The sequence below is a fragment of the Phragmites australis genome, chromosome 11, assembly GCF_958298935.1.
Source record: "Phragmites australis chromosome 11, lpPhrAust1.1, whole genome shotgun sequence".
In the NCBI taxonomy this organism is placed as follows: Eukaryota; Viridiplantae; Streptophyta; class Magnoliopsida; order Poales; family Poaceae; genus Phragmites; species Phragmites australis.
Genome location: NC_084931.1, coordinates 4,726,017 through 4,748,381, shown reverse-complemented (window position 1 = coordinate 4,748,381; position 22,365 = coordinate 4,726,017). Strand labels below are relative to the sequence as shown.

The 22,365-nt window shown below is 47.0% G+C and overlaps 1 protein-coding gene across 2 annotated transcripts; it reads left to right on the top strand.

Moving 5' to 3' along the window:
* The first annotated feature begins 3,529 nt into the window (after window positions 1–3,529).
* Window positions 3,530–5,909, top strand: LOC133884249 (FCS-Like Zinc finger 10-like). Of its 2 annotated transcripts, XM_062323602.1 has the most exons (3): window positions 3,530–3,848; window positions 4,131–5,034; window positions 5,354–5,909. In XM_062323602.1, exons 2-3 carry the CDS (start codon window positions 4,145–4,147, stop codon window positions 5,535–5,537), a joined length of 1,074 nt encoding a protein of 357 aa, XP_062179586.1. In that variant the 5' UTR covers window positions 3,530–3,848; window positions 4,131–4,144; the 3' UTR covers window positions 5,538–5,909. The 2 variants fall into 2 exon arrangements, with proteins under 2 accessions (XP_062179586.1, XP_062179585.1); XM_062323601.1 differs by having other exon boundaries at window positions 3,530–5,034.
* Window positions 5,910–22,365: the final 16,456 nt, after the last annotated feature.

Below are 22,365 nucleotides of genomic sequence, written 5' to 3'. Positions count from 1 at the left end.
AATTTCTCATGGCTCCTAACATTTCTTCTTATACACGCTCCACTGTCAAGTATTCTTAGCACAAATAGATGAAACAAGAAATCACTACTAATTTAGGTAAAGATCTCAATACCAAGTGACGACCCGAAGGACCGAACCCCTAGGTTGTGAGCACGACGACACCCCCGGTAGCCTTGATCTTCTCAGTGGCCAGTTGCGGGAGGAGGCAGGCGGAGGTGGCCAGGGTTGGGCAAAGTCAACTGGTGGTGGGAGGACGAGGGCTAGTGTAGAAATCGCCTCTAGGAGAAGTTGGGCAAGGGTTTGGATGCGTAGGGTATTACCCTAGTGGCAGTGGTGGGTAATTATCCCCTAACTCTATGAGGACACATAAAAATGGGATTCGTGGAGTACCCTTTTAGTTGCTTCACCAAAATGATCTACAAGAGGAGTAGCTTTATGGAGTTGGCTGATCAATGAATTGGTGAAGCTAGGGTGTTTGTAAGGGCTCCGCCCAGATCCACGGTGGAGTTTAGAGCTGAGGCGCTCTCAAATAGGCCCTTATGAGGGATAAAAATAATAGTCACCTCTTGAAAAGCTTTCTAATTCTAAAGAACCATATATATATACACACATATATATGTATACATACATACATACATACATACATATATACACACACACACAAATGCGAGGAACCGTCCAAATAGTATTCCAATTAATCATTAGGATGATCATCTACGTAATAACGACCATGATGATTAACCGGAATACCATCCCGGTAGTCCTGACATGTGTTTTGTGCCTAAGATCAGAACACATGCCTTTCCAACATATAACATCACAACAAAGCTTAAGAAAGAGCGAGTAGTTAAAATTCTATTACAAGTTCTTAAGTGTTAGACCATTTACACAATTTACAATAAAAAATTAGAGAAATTACGCAGCGAAAAAGTAACACCTATCAAGACCAAAAGCTAGGTGAAGCCATATGCCCTTAGGCTCCACCCAAAAGCACGTCACACGAGTAGTTTGCACTACTCATTCCCGCCACCTACATCGGCGGGCATGAAGTAGCCAAACGCTAACTCCTCCTCACCTATAGAACCTGAAAGAGCAGTGTGAGTACGAAGATACTCGCAAGTCTTAATTCATAATGAGTACATATAATAGCCCGAATCTAAGAAAAATGCATTGAGGTATTAGTAAGGAATCGACCACATGGTTAAGTAAATTTCATAAGTGAAATGCAACTTGACATAGACATGTGAGCTTCTATATTTAACCACATGTATCATTCTATCTCATAATTATTACAAGAACATATGTAACTGGAATAAGTATATCTGTAAATAGAACCAGCTCAACCATAACCCAAAATGCCACATCACAACATCCCACATTCGCGACTCTATGACTGATGTGGATGGACAGAAGTATGCTCATGACCAAGAGAACAATAATTCAAATTGTTTTTACACCCTGCTGGGGGTACAACTTTGCCCACATGATCCAGGTCCATCCTCTTACCTCCCGAAACAATCTTTCTCATACTCGGAACTACCCACTTACACATGTCTCTATGGCATCGGGGTTACCGCGAGCGTGTCCCAGACACTTCGAGCTCCCCGCCACCTTGCTTCTCCTTTATTTATTTTTACACATCATAGGGACACATGACAATCGTCAACACAACGTATGATACTCGGCTCATTCGTCCATTATCAGAATATGTGGTTGTACGGAAAGTGCTAAAGCTAATGACACCGACGGACGATGCTTAAACGATGCAAGCGGTCTATGGCATCCGTGCTCCTTTCCTGAATTACACTGAGGAACTCCTCCGGTGAAAAAAATATCCCTAGCACCGCCCACATCTCGCCTCATACTTACATCTCATATAACCCATATCATTGTCATTGTGTTTGTAAACAAAGTTATCAAGGCTATGTATTTTGAATAACTCTTAAGTTAGACACCAATAAAGTTATCAAGGCTATAAGGATAGAGATAATCAATAACTCAATGTAAAGGTAATACAAATCAATATATATTCTAGTCATATAAATCTGACATGGACTCACTACTCATGCAAACATACATAAAGCGTAATTTATAAAGTTATATAATACGAGATCCAAAGTAGTAGGTTGAGTATGCTTAGATGCTTTGCTTACTGCTCTGGCGGTTGTCTAATACTCCCGGCACAACACTCATAAATAGATTAGCGTCGTCTTTACTCGCTTAGACCGTCGCACGATACTCTCTTAACGAAACAAGAATGCATTGTATAAACAAATGAATGATGAAAAAAAAATATGCAAATGATGCATGCTTGAATAATAATAGAGCATCGTGTTTTGAAAACATTTACAGAAGATCACCAAATGATTAGGATTCTGAAGTTTAAAACCCTGAATAAGGTAACTAAGTACATATAGCTTTAAAGGGCTGGCAGTCATACCGATGGGTGCAGAAGGTTTTGTCCTCTAGTGGTCAGACTGACGGTATGTCGGCGGTCAGACCGCCGCCTGACGGTCATACTGGCCCTATTGGCGGTCAAACCCTGAGATCCTACCAACGGCAAATCGGATGGACAAAATCGATTCGATGGCTCCTCGGTCGCTAGTTCGTCGCATAGATAGGACTGATTACCTTGGCACATCTGTTGCACCCAGGAATTAGAATTTGATCGAAATTGCGCGAATTTGGGAAGAAAATAAAATATCTAATTCTAATTTTTTTATTTACATGTGAGATCAATAGAGTAGGTGATGAAAAATAATCAAAATTTTGACAAGCTTTTGTGAATTTTGGTCTTTTTTACTTGTGAAAAAAATTGTAAAATGAAATTCAAATCGCTGGTCGCACCCGGGGGGAAAAAAAAACCCCAAAGAAAAACAAAAAATCGTCGTACTGACACAGACCATATTTTATATAAGTACAATCGCAGCATGCCTACTAGCATTGTCTAGAAAAACAACTTGAGGATCATGAGCTATTTAAACAACTCACTATAGGCATGATTAGGGTTTAGCTTCAGAAGTTAACCAGCCAAGTTTAAATTTAGTCACAAACTTGTGAGTCTTTGAGTTTAAGCTTAAATAGTTTGTCAAAAGCTCGGCTAACTCTAATTGATTTTTGTTGAGACAAAATGAGTACCTATTTACTTTAGCTAAATTTATTTTTTTAACCTCATAATTTAACTAAAATTCAATTATGTAACTTTAAGATCACATGACTACATATACATATGGCTCATAGATAAGATTATAAAAAAACTTGAGACTCGAGAGGTACTCAAACTCGATTTGCTCTAGACTCGATTCGAGATCGGTTCAAAATTCTAACCAGTTAAGCTCAGAGCTCGGTTCAAAATTCTAACCAGTTAAGCTCAAACCTAATTATAGATTTGATCTGATTTTTAATTCAAATCGAAATCGACCGGCTCCCGGTTAGCTTGTTGACAGCCCTAATGCCTACCCTCTACTGGCAGCCATGAATGGGCGGAGAGGGGAGGAGTATTTCACAAGCAAGCCGAGGCGCAGGCGCAGGCAGCCCACAACCCGTCACCTCTCTGCTCTCTGGCCCCTGGTCTGCTCTGCCCTCCTATGATTTTGATGCGCTGCACGCCAAAGCGACGAGACAGAGAGAGAACGAGGAGACAGAAATGCTGCTGCTGCTCTAGAGGCATTGTGACTGAGCAGTGACTGCAGTGTCGCAGTGGCATTTTACTGCGCCTGTGCGCTCACAGGCTCCATATCCATTCCTCCTCTCTCCTCGCACCACTGGAGTATTGTGGAGAGGGAGAGACCAGGATATAGAGAGAGAGAGCGAGGAGGGAAGAGAACAAGAACGGAGCTGCTGATCAGGTGGGATTGGACGGGACGGGACGCGTGCGTGCATGGGTGTTTAATGGTTTTGACTGTTTTCTTGCTCGCAAGTTGATGAGAGATTTCTCCTCATCCGACCTTATCTCCCCGTCGCCGTTCGCCTTTGCTCGGGCGCCTTGTCCTCTTGCGCACCGCGTTGTTCTTGGGGTGGAGTTTCCGGTGGTTCTTGGACCGATTTGGCGTTTCGTGCTGATATTTTGCTCGCATTTCGGTGCCTCCGTCTTGGGCCGGTTCGTTGCGCTGATCTTGGTTGCGATCCAGGGGTTGAGGCGAGGATGCTGCTGAGGAGGGTGGCGGCGGCAGACGACGGCTCCGGGGTGGGTGCGGGTGCGGGGAGGCCGCGGCTCTTCGCCGTGCCTAGGCTGCTGGTGGGGCTCAGGGCAGCCAAGTTCGGTGCCCCGGAGTGTGACTCGCCGACGGCGGCGCGCAGCCCGACGTCGCCGCTCGACCTCAGGCCCTTCGCCGTGCCCGGCGGCTCGCTGCTCCGGTCGCCGCGCTCGCCCAGGAGCTGGGATTCGCACCGCGTCGGGCTCGGCGGCCTCGTTGACAATCTCGCCGAGCCCGCCGCCGACGCCAAGAACCGCCTGCTCGGGCCCCCGATGCGGCAGCTGTTCAAGCTGCCGATCCGCCTCACCAAATCTTACGCCTCCCAGCCGAGAGACTGCGCCCACGCACCCCTGGAGCTCGGAAATGCGGAGACCGCCGCCGGCGCAGGCGGCAAGCCGGTGCCGTGCAGCAGGTCCTACGGGGATGTGAAGTCTGGTCCAAAGGTCATCGTGCCCGGTGGCGTTCACCTCGGCGTGAGCAGCCATTCGGCAGATCTTGGCAAGTTCCCAGCGCCCGGGTCGCTGCCGGCGTCGATCGGCGGGCCACGCCGGTACATCGGGTCGGTGTCGGCGACGGAGGTGGAGCAGTCGGAGGACTACACCTGCATCATTGCTCACGGTCCTAACCCGAAGACCACTCGCATCTTTGGGGACTGCATCTTGGAGCCCATCACTGTGCGTGTGCCTGATGGTGAGAGCATGGAAGCCATGGAAGTGAAGGAAGGAGCTGAGTCCTACTGGCTGGTGAAGTGCTCCGGCGACGCAGGCGAGGAGTTCCTAAGCTCCTCTTGCTTGTCTTGTAACAAGAAGCTGGATGGCAACGACTCTTGCATTTATCGGTATGTTGACACAATCATCCCAACAATTTCTTGTTAACTAATGATTGCGATGTATCCTTTCTGTGTTAGATCTATGTGCTGCGAATTTTGTTCTTGGGGGCATTCGCATTAGTAGCATCTGGATGTGTTCATTGGTTGATGAACTCGTGAAATAGATAGATTGATTGCTTCCTCAGTTTTGGATTGCATTTCTTTAAATAGAGAATTGTGAAATGGGGAGCATCTATATAGATACACTGAACAATCACTGTTGAACTGCTGTCATGTTTCATTGGAAGAACCAAGAAATACTGAACAATTTGCTTAATGCCCTTTGCAGAGGTGAGAAAGCATCCTGCGGTGGAAACTGCAAGGATCAAGAAATCCTTATTGAAGAGAAAGAGGAGAACAGCACGGCGATATCCTCCCTCAGTTCAGTTGGCTCCTCATCGTCATTCAACGATGACATATTCATGGCTGGAATGGTTTTGTTGACTGGACCAGTTGACGCCCAGTTCCCCTGATGCTCCGAGTACCGGGGTCGATGATCAATGATTTCAATCATCATCACCATTGCAATTTTTGCCAGCACCACCACCATCATTTTGCTGGCTTTGTAAGTTTTGTTCCAGCAGTTGAGAAATTCGGTGGCATTGGTCGTCCATTGAGGATTGGAAGCTCTATTTAGCCCTAAGAATTTTGCCGAGCTCTGAGCTCTCGGCTTTTAGAACGGAGAGCTTGCCTGCCTTTAGCACTGTAATTTGGTCCTTAGGCAACTGGCACTGCAAGTTCCCATTTTATTTTTTAGTTTTTCTCTTCTTTGGTTTCCTCCTAAGCAGCAATGATAATGTTTGCGTGCTGTAAGTTGCAACAACATTATGAGATAATGGCATTGAGCTGCTTTGCGTGATTTGCTGTTTCTGCTTTCGAGCAGTCCTGATTGCTAGTGTGACATGATGATGCCTTGCTTACCTGCTCGTTTGCTGTTTAGTCAAAAGAATTGGAAACTAAGTGATGCTTTGGATCGACAAATAAACACTAGTTTATTGATTGGGATTGTGTTCATAGATGGTATCGGAATGCCGCATTTTGTCCGTGGTTAAACTTGTTCAGTTGAGAGCTGAGAAGGTAGCCTAGAGGTTGAAGATAGCCTGCTACTTGCGTGATACATTTGTCAGTAAAGTTAATATCCGTGTCTATGAAGTCCGAATGTTGCATGATCTGACGCCAGCGATGATGCAGAGGAGACGTTGGTACGATGAATAGTAAGTTGTCACTACTTGTGAGGTTTTTTAGATCATTTGGTTTCATATATTTCTGGATGCATAATTTGGTACCAGAATCTTCAGTTAACCTGGAACCGATGGTGGACTGTAGATCATAACTCTGCATTTTAGTTGGGGTAACTAATCACATTCCCTACAATATGCATCCTTCCCAGGAAGCTTTCTCTTGCAATTAGTACCAAATGAGTGTATATTTGGAACACAAAGATTCCGTAGAAGAATTTAAAAAAAAATAGAAAACATTTGAAGTTTCCTAGCATTCAGGAAAAGTTCTCGTTTGAAAAGGGACTGCCCAATGTGCAACTGGTCACACTGGGGCTGAGCGCGTGTGAGAACCGTCCAAATTGTTCTTGATTTAATTGAGTGGGCTGGCTGTCTATTTAGATGAGATTTAACATAAGCTTAGAACGACGCGAGTCAAATGTTAAACCATATCTAAAACCTATGACATGGCAACCAACTCTCAATTAAAGCAAAGGCAATTCTAGCAGTTCCCGATATGTGTCATCCACGTGCTCAAGATCACACACATAACGGTATTTCGTCACATATTCATCACAAGACATGATAGAGTGCAATTTTAAATTACATTACAAGTCTCCAAATATCTTCCTGTTCCAAATGACAAGTGCTAGGTTCTGAAATTTAAACAAGAGCCCTTACTATAAGTTGTTCATCAAGCTCTCAATGGACTTAACATATCGCTAGGTATTTAAGTTATACAACAAGTTTAATCCTAACATTTTGACATCAACATCACAGAAGGATTCGTAAAAGTAAACAAAAGACTTGTGGCACATTACTCATAAGCACCACTAGGGTTAGTAGTAGTATAGCAAGCACCTCACTAGACCTGACAGGGTACAAGTAAAACAATCAACAAAATAAGGTGAGTATGAAGGTACTTGCAAGAGTTATGTAAGACACACCCCCTAAGGAGGATGCATGGATTCAACAATGGAAGGCCAAAGGTTAATTGATTTAGCGAAAAGTATTCTAATCAACAAAGTGACATGAACAACTAGCATTGATAAAAATAAAAGACAACCTCCAAAGACAGCTAGTACATATATATAAATTGACATATCCTCGTATTCATGTCAACATAAGAAACATCACAAATCCCTAATGACAGCCCGCACGTACAACCAACTCCACAAACCCATCAAAATTCTACAATAATGTCTAATGTACATTAAATATGCTCATAACCGAGAGTGCGGCTATTAATATTTTTACCCATACAACATGAATCCATCCTCTTCAACACTGTGGCAGCCTTTCTCAAACCTGTTACAATTGATCGGATACATGCATATGATGCTGAGGGATACCAAGGTCATGTTCCAAACATCCATAGGGTCCTCTCCATCCCAAATTAAACTTCTCCAAATTCATTTCCTCATACACACCATAGTGCCACGAACCACATGACGTAACGATGTAAGATAATCGGCTCATTCGTGCTATGATTAAACATGTGGAAGTACAAAAAGTGTTTAGGATAATAACATCAACGATTGATGCTTAATCGACTCAAATGGGCCTATGGCATCCGAAACTCCTTTCCTGAACTACCCCTATGTTGACACTAGTTACACGCACAATAAAAATACCACAATGTGCTGGTCAATTGTATCACTTTCACCCGGAGTATTCCAAAGTTATCGTATCCACAAAGATCAGCAAGCAAACTAGGCTAGAGTTTACTTTAAACTAAAAAACTTATTTTATTCATGAAAGTAATTGCATAGAAGGCTAATGTTGTTGATGGTTATGATGATATTTAAACATAAAGATTAAACAACAGATAGATCTCTAAGTCTTAACTAGATATACAATAAGTACTATCTCGATAGCAAATAGTTATGGTTCATGGCATGAAGATATTAATGCATAATATATAATCATCTTCTTTAAACTTGTTAATTCCCTTCAATTATCACCTACTAAGTCCTCATGGTTTGCTTCCCCATGGTGCCACATAGGAAGGGTATGCACATCCTTAGTTGTTCGTTGAATATGAGCTTGAGAATGATAAGTGTGTGGCCAGTTTACCTAGCTCAGCTCAAACCTTAACTATCATGCTAATTTCAATTAATAGATCTAATCACCTTGATTATATATACCAACTAGCCATCTAATCGTGAACTAGACGAATGATAAAGAACACACACGATAATTGGGACAGAGAAAGAATATAGGATCACAGATCTTTAATATAAAAGCTATTGATACTTCATAAAGCATGTGATACAATCATCATCGTATCATACCTTGATGGCGGTGGTTCTAGCCCTGAACCTCAATCTAATTAGAGCCTCATAGTCTAATTAGATCGTCTAAACTAGCATAAACTAGTTTATATAACTAAAGCTAAAGTTAAAGGCATTTTGCCGAGATTGGCTCTCGACTTGGGATGTTCCATGTTGAAAATGTCAAAAGGGTCATTGTCGGAGGGTTAACTCCTATCGCAGAGATTCTGAGGGACCCCTTTTTGAGATTCGGCCGGGGGGATGATTCTGAATATGTTTGCTGGAGAAATAAATGGATATAAATGCAATGGCAGGTGGTGTGGAATGATCTAATGCAGAACGCAGTAAATGCACTGGAGGGATTTTTAGACAGGTTCGGGCCGTACTGAGCGTAATACCCTACTCCTGTGTGGATGCTATAAATGCTCTGAGAATGTCTCTCAGGAATGTTGCTGGTTACAAGAATATCTGTCTATCCTAGAGCTTTGGGCTCCTTGTTCTTCGGTGGTCTCAGCTTCTATGCTTGTACGAAGATGTTCTTCGATCTCTGAGCAAGTGTCTGAGAGTTCGGGCGTTCCTCTGTTCTGGGTTCACTCAGATTCGGGTTGTCTTTGTCCGTGCCCGCCGGCTGCCTTAAATACCCGCCAACGGTAGCATGCCCCGAAAGGGAGGGCACGAGTTCCAAGGCGCCATAAATGGAAAGGCAGTCATCATGGCCTCTGTGCGAAGTGACGGGGAGTTGAAAAACGCGCCCCCCGCCCGGTCTTTGGTCGTCATAATGGCGCTGGCAACGGGGGCCGTGGAGAGGGCCCACCGGGCAGCCGCAGAGCGGCCCGGCGTGCCCGTTCGGTCTTGTACGCCTGCCACAGCAGGGCAGCAGGCGGGGGGCCTCGGGCCTCGCGACGCTATCCCGAGGCGCGCCGGATGACGCGGGATGGGACCCGTGCATTAAATGTCCCCACGCCCTTCTGCCAGAATATGGCAGGGACTGACACCGAGCGTGGCAGGAGCAGTTGGAGGTGACAGGCCATGCACACTCTTAAATGCGGCATCGGGCCTTTCACTGGCTGACACCTCATCGCTGGACCTTTGTGGGGGCCACCGACGAAGGACTTCTTTGGCCGTCGGGGTACCGAGTGCTCGGGGGTCACTGTTCACGGCCCCGAGCACTCTCTCCAGGAATTGACTGTTCGGATCCTCGGGGAACCGAGTGCTCGGGGGCCGCTGTTCGCAGCCCCGAGCACTCTCTCCTGGAACTACCTTCCTTGGGTCCTCGGGGTACTCGGGTGCTTAGGGGCCACTGTTCACCTCCCAGAGCACTCTCTTTCCGGTACTCGGCTTTCCTGGACGTCGGGGGACTTAGGTGCTCGGGGGTCACTGTTCACCTCCCCGAGCACTCTCTTCCTGGTCACTTGATCTTCGCAGATCATCGGGGAAACCGGGTACTCGGGGACCACTGCTTGTGGCCCCGAGCGCCCTCTCCCGGGACTTAGTCTGTTCGTACCTCGCGGAGATGAACCCCGCGGGAAGGTGCCACGTGGCGGATTGCTGGCCTGGCCTCTGGATTCGGGGACCCCTGGTTCTTGATTCACCGATAGTCATCTATATATAGTTTTGGGAGTCGACGGCCACAAACCAAGGTAGTCCTATGGTTCCCACGCGGCACAAGGAAAGGGTTTCATGCGACACTTGAACTCCTTTGTCGTGTCGGCCACGGCTAGCTTGTAGGTCAGTTCGTCTCCTTCTAGAAGATGTCCAGGGGCTTCCATGCAGCCCTAATGCGTGTAGATTTTCTGAGATGGAGTTATAAAGATAAGTCCAAATTTTTTACTATTCAATTTTCATATTTGACATTTTTGAATATTATGTATGACGTCGATGTAACTTATGGAAGGCTTATGCGAGGGGAAGGTACCTTAGCCTTGGATGGGCTGAGGTGGGCTTTGAACTAGCAGTGCCACATGGCTCCATGGACCATGCCACATGACATCACTAGGTTTTGGGCCCCAAGTGGCCCACTTCCTGGTGGCGATGCTTGTTTTCCTGCAGGGAATATTTATGTCTGATTTTGTCGCCTTTTCTACTAATTTTTGTAAGTCATAACTAAATGATACTATACATGAATATCGTCAAGGTTAACATTAATAATTAATAATGATGATGAATAATTAGTAATATATTAAGAGAATATAACATTAATATGCGTCCATAACAAATGTAATCATCCCATTGTCCGCTCAAGTCTCGTATCAACATTATTCCCATCATTCCTTAACTAATTATAACCATAATTTAAGATAAATGCCCTATATCTCACAACTTCTACCGATGTCTACCGATTACCTAAGCATGGCTAAGCAATATTCACGTTAATTTTAAATTGTAGAACTTCTACCATAATACTCCCAGGTCACAAGGATCAAGATTGAACAAAGTAAACAAGGATGCATCTGCATAACAATTGAATTCTACCCCAACTCAATCCTGATAACTACAACCCTAGACATGCTTCTATGGCATACAAGAATAATTGCAACTTAATTGCCATCGCGTTCACCAAAATAAGAGGGACCAATATGCATAGTTGTGCGCCTTGAGTCATTGGTTCTTCCTCCTCAATCGAAACCTTAGGATCACCCTTGATCACACACGCGTTGCCCTCCGGTTCTTTGTTCTCTAAAGAATGAACCACATGCATTGCAATGAGTATGAATGAAATACTATGAAAAATGCTCCAAAATGCATGAAAATTGGTGAATATGAAGTACACTGAGAAGGAACACAATGGAACAAGAATTCCTAAATTTGAGGTTCTTATGCTCATGGTATAAACATTTTAGTGTAGGTCAAAAATACAACTTATAGCTTAAATGAGGAAAATAATTTTTGCTCATGTTAGAGCAACATTTTCATAATTTAAAACATTTTTACTGTGTAGGGTGTAGATAAATAAGAACTTTGGAAGTGGATTCACGTTATTTAGATTTTTATTTTTTTTGGGAAAATTTTACAATTTTAAATATCTTCTCTAAACTTTGCTTACAAAAGCATGTTAAACTAGTTTACTGCACAGAGCATGTCATAATGAAGCTAACAAAATTGATTTCATAAATTTTGGACACTTCATGATTTAATTATGAATTTAAAACTTACAATGACTTTATCCAATATACGTAAATTCCAGTAGTATTTTCATGAGCGAACATATTTTTTACATGTAGATAACAAAAATACAAATCTAACAAAGTTGTTTCATAATTGTTGAGAAATATTCAAATTACTATGCATTTTATAGTGTTTCAGCCTATTAAACAATAGAACAATAATTGGTTTATGCATTTTTATAAATATCCTAAAAACCTGAAAACCCTAAATGCATTTTACACACATATATACCCATCTCTACTCATGAAAGTGGGTCCATGGCCCAACTAACCCAAGTCAACAAAGTGGACTTGGTCAACAAGATCGGGGCGCCATGGTTGCCAGCTCTATGCGGGCTGGCCGGTGGCAAAGGACGATGTTGATCTGTTCAAGAATAACACCAAAAGCTCTAGCTCACGAAGGTGAAATGGTTCATGGGCTTCTGGATCGGAGGGCGCGGCCAGAACATGGCCGATGGTGAGCGCCACGGCTAGAGCCAGCCTTGAGATTTTGATGGCCTAGGGTGAAACTAAAGCAGGGGCCCATTGAACATAAATATCGAAAAATTTATATATCAATTGCAAATACATTATTTTGGGTATTAAATTTTTTGTCAATGGCTCCTTTCTGTGACTACTCATCAATTAGTTTTTTTTCCTTTTTTCGCTGCTAGATACATGCTTTCTAGATGCTATATTATCAAACAATGATAATTGGGTTAAAATAGTCCCAAAAATTGAAATAAAAAAGTTATCAACAATTGACAACTAGTACAAAGCTATAAAAGAATTTAATCAAATAAACAAAATCATTCAGTTGGGATTAGCCTTTGATTCGATTGAGATTGGGGACCATGACTGCTAGCGATAGGAGGAGAAGAGGGGTGGGGAATGGGTGACAATGTTACCGCGATCGAGGTTGGGGATTAGGCCTTCGCCAATTTTGGACGATCAATCTTGAGCTTCGAGAGGAGGAGGATCAGGTGAGCTGATGCAGACGTGTCATTTTGGATGGAGACACAGAGAGGTCGAGAGGAGGGGACGGGAGCGGGTGAAGATCGTGATCATTGCTGCTGCTGGGAATTGGGATCAGTTTGACTGGGGTCGATGATGCCATGACCGCAGTACCACACGATCAGGCTTGTGCATGATGCTTCGTTAATTTAGAAATGATCCATCATCCATTATTGAGGGTTAATCCGTGACAATGTATCAGGGGTATACCGGTCGATGGGAGCGTGATCAACGTTTCCTACGAGGTGTGTGTGTATGTGTGGATGACGAACTCAAGAACACAAGGGGTTATCTAGGCTCAGACCTCCCATAAGATAATAGCCCTACGTTATAGAAAGAGTTCCATCCCTTACAAGCCTGGTCCTCCCTCCTTTATATAGGAGGAGGAGGAGATGTGTATATACAAATAGTACATGTTAGAACTATGGTAGTCCCAATCCTGCTGAAAACCCCTATTACAAGGCCATCATTACGGAGAGTGGGCATGCTCGGTGCCTGGCCGTCTTGTGCGTCATGTCCCACCAGCCACACGTCGTCACACCCACTTATGAGATCATTGCACACGCCTGCAGGGCTGTCCCGTATCATTAATTGCTATGGGATAGGCCACTGTACCACTGCGCTGGCCATGAGTTCGCTCATCAAAATAAAGTGCATGTGGAAGAAAAACACTTGAGTGAATAACATTAAATAAGATTAGACTGGTTAGGTGAATATTTGCCCCCATGATTAGCCCTAGCTGGTCGTGGGGTTTCCTTCCGCGATTAGGGGACTGGTCGCGTAAGCCCAGCCAGACGTGCGTGCTGGAGTCAACTTTTGATAATATCTACTGCCAGCGGGCCTTTGCTGGTGTGGGTCCATAGAATAGGGGACCTCCTATTCTTTATATCGACAATAGCCCCTAAGCTCCCCTGGGGATGCGGGAGACTGAGTGGTTTTACCACGTGGTCATGGTTGTTGTTTGGTCGTACCACTTCGGACTTAGATGAACGTAAGTTTCAGCCTAGAGGGTGGCCGTCGATGCTACCCTCTCATGTGGTTGGCTCAAGAAACTGCTTCCTAAGAGGAGGTTAAACTCTAGAGAGAAAGAGAAGATGTAAGTGGGAGAGAGTCGTGGGAGAGAGAAACATTAACTACCACCAAACCCGAGAAAATTTTGGTTCCTCATGTGTAACCCTTCGAATTTCAAAATGGGTGGACTCCGTGATAGTTGGGATATCGCGTCGACCCTATAAATTGGAAAGCCAAAGGTTCCCCACGACCTTTCTCTAATCTCTCCTAGCCTCCATGCCTTCACACCCAGAACCCCTTATTTCTGTCATCGTTCGTGCTTCTGCTACCCCCTCCGTCGTATTCCAATGGCACCACGCGCGGGCAAAGAGCCAGACTTTCCCAAGTCCAAGTGTAACGCGCTGAGGATGAAGCAGATGCGTAACAACCCTTAGCTCCCTCATCACCTGTCTTCGGGGTACCGCCTTGGGGAGGACATCCCTGCTCCCCACGAGGGAGGAATCATGATGTTCATCTCCTTCTTCTTGGTCAGCCTCGTTCCTTCCTTTTCCGGGTTCTTCACCACCATCATTTCCTTCTATGATATCTGCCACCTCCATCTTAACCCCAATTCCATCATCATGTTGAGCATCTTTGCTCATATGTGCTAGAATTTCATTGGGGTCGTGCTGTGCCTCGACCTCTTCAGGTTCTTCTACACGGCCAGGTTACAGACTGGATCGGCCACCGGGAGTTGCAGATTTCACCACCGGTCATGGGCTCCTACCTCGAAATGGGCCTTAAGTTTTCATGGTCGGGTTGGAGAGAGGAATGGTTCTATCTTGCGACAGAAGATTCCTTAGACAACATTCGCATTTCGAGCCGACCGGTGCAGACCACTGAGCACTGGGGGAGCGCTCCCACGATAACTTCAAAGTTGCTGGTTCTCGCAGCATGGGTTAAGCGGCTTGCAGATGCTGGGCTGTCGGGGTTGGATGTTGTCCGCGACTACATCAAACGTTGGTTGTGCCCTTTGCAGAGAAGAGCACATCCAGCATACAAGTACACCAGAAGTGATGATGTCACCTGGGAGAGCTCCGCAGGTAATACCGCAGCTGCATCATGAGTGTTTTTTGTTTTAGCCTTGCGACATCTTAAGTATCCACCTCTTACCCAGATCTCTTTGATGAGGCCATCAATTCACGGGCTAAATTCCTAATGGCGGCTGCCCCGAGGAAGAGTGGCCCTCCGCGTGATGCTCCTCTACTGTGTGATCTCCCTTCGTCGGAGGGGGCTTGGAACAGACTGGTACATTTAGCTTTTTCTCAGAATTTTTATCTGTAAGCTTTCTCCTGGGTGAGGGTTTCATGATCCGTGCCATTGCAGGGTCTCCCCGAGGTCGACATCCTATGTCTGGTGATTGACGAGGTCAAGGGGGTCGTCCGAAAAATCAACTCTGGTGCCCGTCTGACCCCTTCATCACCCAGTACGCTTTGGTCAGTAGTCAACCTGGTCGTGGTGACGATCAAGCTGCATGTAGCCAGATATCGAACACGAGTGGAGGTCCTACGTGCAATGCCAGTCAGCAGAGGGTTGACCAATCTTGTCTCGACCAGACTCACTCCAACCAGGTCCACACCAGCTAGACCCACCTCGGCCAGAGTCACTTCGACCAAGCCCGTACCGACCAAGTCCATCCGGACCAGAGCCACCCTGACCAGAGTCACTCTGACCAAGCCAAAGGCAACCAGACTTCTACTGGCCAAGGCTCCGTGTTAGTGGGGAAGAGAGCAGAGAAGGGCTATGCTTTCACGAAAGCATCCAAACGCGGCTGTGGGACACCGGTCACATGCGGTTTCACAAAGACAAGGCTCGTACTCACCCCCTCCACCCACATAGTAAGCTTCTTGGTTAGTCTTAGGTGCTCTAATTTATATTTTCTTTCTTGACTTAGTCATGCATTCACTCCCTTCTACTCACTCCTTCGAGCTACCGGTATTTAGATCTACCCCACTCCTGGAGACACCGTAACTGGTCATGCCGTTTGATTCTTGGTGGTCTCCGAGGAAGTGGGTGCGCTCGAGCAGAGGCTGCGTGTGAATATCAGTGACCACTTGTTTGCGACTGCAATCTACAACGCCTGTCTTGCCTTCGCTTGTGCTAGCGAGCACTTCTCCGACCTAGACCTTGTTTGGGTAATCTTTGAAGGTTTCGTCGGTATCTGGAAGACCACAAAGGAGCTTCACGACCTTACAGATTTCTTTTTGCGGCTCAGTCTTTGCTTTGGTCTGTCTGGTTTGACCCGTAGTGGGGCATCTTCGGAGCCTAGGGACACTGCATAAAATTGTTAGAAATAGCTCCTGGGCATTACCCGAGTAGTTATTTTATAATAGAAGGACTTTCTTTTATGCAAACTTTCCCTGTGTTCATGTGGTGAGTAGATTCTGAGTGCTTGTTATATTTAGGGGGGTCCATGGCTTTTCGTACTTCTCGCTAGTTAGGTTCGTGACGCCTAGGATGACTCTTGGCACAACAAGCCCTTTGGTGGTGACTAATGCTCGACCCAAGTTAGGACTTGTGGCTTCGAGGTCATTACCCCCCCCCCCCCCAGCAACTAATATTATTGAAATTGCACGAGTAGCAAAAACAATCCCCACTGGTTCGGTATTCACCATATGAGTGAACAGGCAAAATAACCAGCAGGACGGAAAACAGGAAAAACAGATCGGCAAAAAAGCTGTCGACTAGGCGGTCAGGCCTTAGAAACGAAAAAAACTTACAAGTCAGTGGGAGACTATTCCTTTCTGGGAAATCCTGCAAAACAAAGAGTTTGATTTTTTTGAATTGGAAAACCTTACAAGCCATGCTCCACACTCGTCTGGAAGATCCTGCAAAATAGGAAAACATGCCCGTCTTCGAGTAGGCCTAGATATAGAACTTAGGCAACTAGGCTATGTTCCAAGAGTTATGCAATTCATGGACGTCCTCCATGGCTAACTTGACCGCACCAGGCCTGGTGATATCGACCACCTTGTAGGGTCCCTCCCACTTTAGGAAAAGCTTATTCCGGCCTGCCTTATTCTGGACCTACCTAAGGACGAGGTCGCCTATGACCATTGTTCGTTCCCGCACCCTGTGGTCATGGTAGCATATGAGGCTTTTCTGATATCGGACTGCTCGAATTAGAGTATGATCGTGGAACTCTTTGATTAGGTTTATGTCGTCCTTTCGTCGTGTCACCTGATTTTCGTCCGAGTAGTTGGTCACTCGAGGAGACTAAAGGGCGATTTCAGAGGGGAGCATTGCCTCCATGCCAAAGACCAGGAAGAAAGGGGTTTCAGATGTGACCTTGCTGGGAGCCGTTCTTAGCAACCAGAGTATTATGGATAGTTTGTCCATCCAGTGTCTTGAATAGCTCTTAAGCCAATCAAAGATCCGGGTCTTGATCCCTTGCAGTCCCGTTGTCTGTAATTATGCGATTTGGACTACCAAATCGCACTACCAACCCTCGTATGAACTTGATCGCAGCTGTGGCGGTGATCTTCCTGACATGCTAAGCCTTGATCAACTTAGTGAATTTGTCAATTGTCATGAATAAGAATTCAAAACCTCATGGGGCTTTAGGGAATGGTCCCACGATATCGAGCTCCCAAACAGCAAAAGGCCAAGAGAGTGGTATGGTTTGCAGTGCTTGAGTTGATAGGTTGGCATGTCGACCATTGTACTGACATGACTCGCACCGTTTCACTAGCTTGTGAGCATCCTGGAGGGTTGTGGGCTAATAAAATCCTTATCGAAACGCTTTTTCGACCAGAGTGCGGTACAAAGTGTGGCTACCACATATTCCTTCATGGATATCGGAGAGCGTTGTGCTCTCCACTCCCTAAGTGATGCATTTCAGTAAAAGGCCATTGCTTCCTCAGCGGTAAAGGCATCTCTCTACGAGAGAGTATCTGTGGGCTTGCCGCGTGACCCTTTCTGCTGTCGCATCATCTTCAGGGACTGCTCGATTTTGAAGGTAGTCCAAGATCTGATCCATCCAGATTGTACCCGAATCAAATAGGGCAACCACATGATGGCCACCCGAGATCGAACACCGAAGGAGGTGTTGCCTCCAAAAATGTTGCCTCTGGTGCTCCGTTTTCAAGCGGAGCATCCCCTTCACATGCGACTTGTGGGGTAGTAGTGGATGGTCATGTGAGTATTTCTTCAAAGACTCCAACCAGGACAGTTTCTCAAGAAGAAGCTAGATGGACCAGCTCATGTCTTCTCATGTTTGACCTAAAAACTGATAAAACGTCACTCTAGTCTTCTCACTTCCACGAGGCATGTCGCCATTGTCGGCTTAGAGCATTTAAATTCTTTTTGCACTTGGTTTATGACCAGTAGCGAGTCCCCTATCGCTAACAGGTGTTTTATCCCTAGTGTGGAGGTTGCTCGCATTCCGGACAAGAGACCCTTGTATTCTGTAATATTTTTAGTGGCCACAAAATATAATTGAACTACGTACTTGAGGATATCACCGGTTGGTGAGGTCAAGAGCACTCCAGCCCCCACTCCCTTCAACGTGAACATCCATTGAAGTGCATGGTCCAGTGCTCGTTTGTCTATGGTTGTTATTCCGGTTCGGGCTCAAAGGATGACCATTCAGCCACAAAATCAATCAGCATCTGAGACTTGATAGCCGTTTGGGGAACGAATTGAATATCAAGCTCCCCGAGCTCTACTACCCAATTTGCAGTTCTTACTGCAGCATCCCTATTGTGGAGTATTCTTCTAATGGGAAGCGAGGATATTACCTTGATTTTGTGGGCTTGGAAGTAGTTTCTGAGCTTGTAAGAGGCCATCAGTATGGTGTATAGTAGCTTTTGAGCCTGTGGGTATCAAGCTTTTGTGTCGTGTAGGACCGTCATTAGTCCTAGAAATGGGCGTGGTCTTTGCAGTTGTGACTTGGTGTCATGCGGTTTCTGCCAGGAGAGCGAGGTCGCACAGCCATGACGCCATAGGTGAACCCTCTGGTATTGCCATAGACGGGTGACTAAGAAGCATCCGTATGGCCTACAGGTTTTGTGCAGACGTCATGGCCTCAAAATCAAGCTGCTGACCACGGAGCAGTGAAATGTCGCGAGGGAGGGAGCCCCCGACATTTACGTGATGTGAAGGCATAGGCGATGATGCCTTCAAGGACTGCTTCCTCGGTAGGCGCTCCTCTGGGTGGTGTTGTAGTTGCTGGGGCTATATCGGAGCGCCTCGTTATCTAGCACCAGGCGGGTTTTCCTCTAGGAGTGTTTGCTAGGGGTTACTACCGGTGCTTGGAGGACGAGAACCTCTGCTGTTCCCCGCTACATGGGCTGCCATGCAGACCTCTCATTGGGTTTTGGAGTCCTCGGACTCCATTTTGGTATCTCAAGCTTGGATCACACCGGGATCATCTGGGTCATATCCCAAGATGAACACCTCGCGGTGTCCTGGATCCTCGGAACGGAACTCAGCGGTCATCATGGATCCGGTCATGGGTAGCCCAATCAGGTTATCGACACTTACCGAAACACGAAAATGTGTCCCGTACTTGGTGCGTCAACTGTCGTGGGTTAATCCCTAACAATGTGTCTGGGGTATACCGGTCGACAGGAGCATGATCAACGTTTCCTACGAGGATGTGTGTGTGTGTGTCGGTGAATCAGGAACCAGGGGTCCCCGAATCCCAAGGCCAGGCCAGCAATCCGCCACGTGGCGCCCTCCCGCAGAGGTCAGCTCCGCGAGGTAAAAAAGACTAAGTCCCGGGAGAGGGCGCTCGGGGCCACAGTCAGTGGTCCCCGAGTACCCGAGTTCCCCGATGATCTGCGAAAACTAAGTGACCAGGAAGAAAGTGCTCAGGGAGGTAAACAGCGACCCCCAAGCACCCAAGTCCCCCGACGACCAGGAGAACCAAGTACCGGGAGGGGTGTGCCTGGGGCTGCGAGCAGTGGCCCCCCGGGCACCCGAGTACCCTGAGGACCCACTGAAGGAAGTTCTAGGAGAGAGTGCTCGGGGCTGCGAGCAGCGGCCCCCGAGCACTCGGTTCCCCGAGGATCTGTACAAGCATGCCCGGGAGAGAGTGCTTGGGCCATAAACAGTGGCCTCCGAGCACTCGGTTCCCCGAGGACCAAGAAACGGCGTTGTCGGGAGAGTGTGCTCGGGGAGGTGAACAGTGACCCCCGAGCACTCGGTTCCCCGACGACCCAGGAAGCCCCCTGACAGTGGCCCCCACAGGGGTCCAGCGATGAGGTGTCAGCCGGTGAAAGGCCCGAGGCCGCATTTAAGAGCGCGCATGGCCTGTCACCTCCAACTGCTCCCGCCACGCTCGGTGTCAGTTCCTGCCATATTCTGGCAGAAGGGCGTGGGGGCATTTAATGCACGGGTCCCATCCCGTGCCATCCGGCGCGCCTCGGGATAACGTTGCAAGGCCCGAGGCGTTCCATCTGCTGCGCTGCTGTTGCAGGCAAACAAGACCGGGCGGGCACGCCGGGCCGCTCTGCGGCTGCCCGGTGGGCCCCCTCCACGGCGCCCGTTGCCAGCGCCATCATGACGACGGATGACCGGGCGCGGGGCGCGTTTTCAACCCCCGTCACTTCGCGCAGAGGCTATGATGACGCCCTTTCCATTTATGGTGCCTTGGAACTCGTGCCCTCCCTTTCGGGGTACGCTACTGCCGGCGGGTATTTAAAGCGGCCGGTAGCACGGACAAAGACAGGTGAAAAAGCTCGGCAAGCTCTGTAAGGTTGAAGAAGTTAAGGAAGTAGAGAAGATCGGGAAGTCCAAGGGCACCCAGAGCCAACAGACACACACACACAGATCGAAGAACACCTTCGTACGAGCATAGAAGCCGAAGAACAAGGAGTCCCAGGCTCTAGGATAGACAGACATTCTTGTAACTAGCAGATTCCTGAGAGACATTCTCAGGCATTTATAGTATCCACACAGGAGTAGGGTGTTACGCCTCCGTGCGGCCCGAACCTGTCTAAACCCCCAGTGCATTTACTTCGTTCCGCACTAGATCATTCCACCCCACTAGCCATCGCATTTACATCCATTTATTTCTCCAGCAAACTTATTCAGAATCATCCCCCGGCCGAATCTCTAAAAAGGGGTCCCTCAGGATCCTTGCGACAGGAGTTAACCCTCCGACAGTGTGTGTTTGTGTGGATGATGAACTCAAGAACACATGGGGTTATCCAGGTTCAGGCCTCCCGTGGGATAGTAACCTTATGTCATGTGTATTTTCTTATGATAGGGATCAACTTGGTTATAAAAAAAGTTTCATCCCTTACAAGCCTGGTCCTCCCTCATTTATATAGTAGGAGGAAAGACGTATATAGAAACATTACATGCTAGAACTATGGCATTCCTATTTCTACTAAAAACCCCTACTACGAGGCCATCATTATGGAGAGTGGGCATGCTCGGTCTGCATGGTTGTCTTGTGCGTTCTGTCCCACCAGCCGCACGTTGTCACGCCCACTTGCGAGACCGTCGCACCCGCATGCAGGGTCATCCCATAGCATTAATTGCTATGGGATGAGCCACTACACAACTGCGTCAGCCATGACTTCGCTCGCTGAAAGGAGGAGCCTGGGGAAGGAAAATACTTGAGTGGATAGCATTAACTGAGATTAAACTAGTTAGGTGAATACTTGACCGCGACCAGCAAGGGCTGGTCATGGGATTTTCTTCCGCGATCAGGGGACTGTTCACGCAAGCCCAGCCATACGTGCGTGCCGGAGTCAGCTTTTGATAACATCTATTGCTGGCGGGCCTTTGTTGGTGTGGGCCCACAGAATAGGGGATACCCTATTCTTTACATCGACATCCATGGTTTGGACCTTAAGTTATTTGGAGATTTGAAGACTCACTTGGGCTTGCTTGCTACTTGCTAGCAGGTTGTGCAGCATACAAACTTAGACTGGACTTGTAGGTAGCAGAATGGACCAATACATATTCATACCTGATTGGGCCTTGGATTTCGAAAGCCTGGGGTGGTTGCCCCGCCCGCCCTGCCCAAGGGCCAGACCTAGCCATGGTGACGCTCGGCTCTCAAGGAGAATTGTGCCAGCGGTGGGCCAAAGCCAAAACAACACACCTTAGCAACATTGTGTCCTGTAGGTGCTCAACATGGTGCAGATTTGCATGGAGGAGCTTCGGTTCAGGTTGGCAATGTGGAGGATAGAGCAGTGACGCCAGAGGTGAGGAAGATGGCATCGGGGAAGCTCGATTGGCAAAGGGATTTAGAAAAATCGAGCAGGGAACCGGTGGATGAGACCATGGCTGAGCTCCTCCAAGCTCTAGGCAGGCTAGAATGACTCAGAGATGACAAACTGATGGTGAGATGGCTCGGGGGTGTGCTCGGTACTCTTGGAAAAATGAGGGGGGCAGAGAGAATAGAGGCCGGGATGAGGGATAAGGCTTGGGGCTTCATCTAAGAACCTGTACAAATTTGTGGGGAGAAGGAGAGAGAGCTTCAAGCTTGGCAGTGGTCGATGGCCGCGTGACGAGTACCGCCTGTGCTGCCTAAAAGGAGGAAGGAGACAGAAAGAGGGGGTGATAGGTGGATCCCACGTTGAATAGTTGTCCACATTGAAAATCCTTCCCTCCTTTTTTCCTGCTGATTTGGGGCATCTAAGGGAT

Excerpts from the sequence above, each read along its gene's own strand:
- LOC133884249 (XM_062323602.1), top strand. The coding sequence starts at position 4,145 with ATGCTGCTGAGGAGGGTGGCGGCGGCAGACGACGGCTCCGGGGTGGGT. Across the intron at positions 5,035-5,353 it reads AACGACTCTTGCATTTATCG|AGGTGAGAAAGCATCCTGCG; the intron begins GTATGTTGACAC and ends TGCCCTTTGCAG.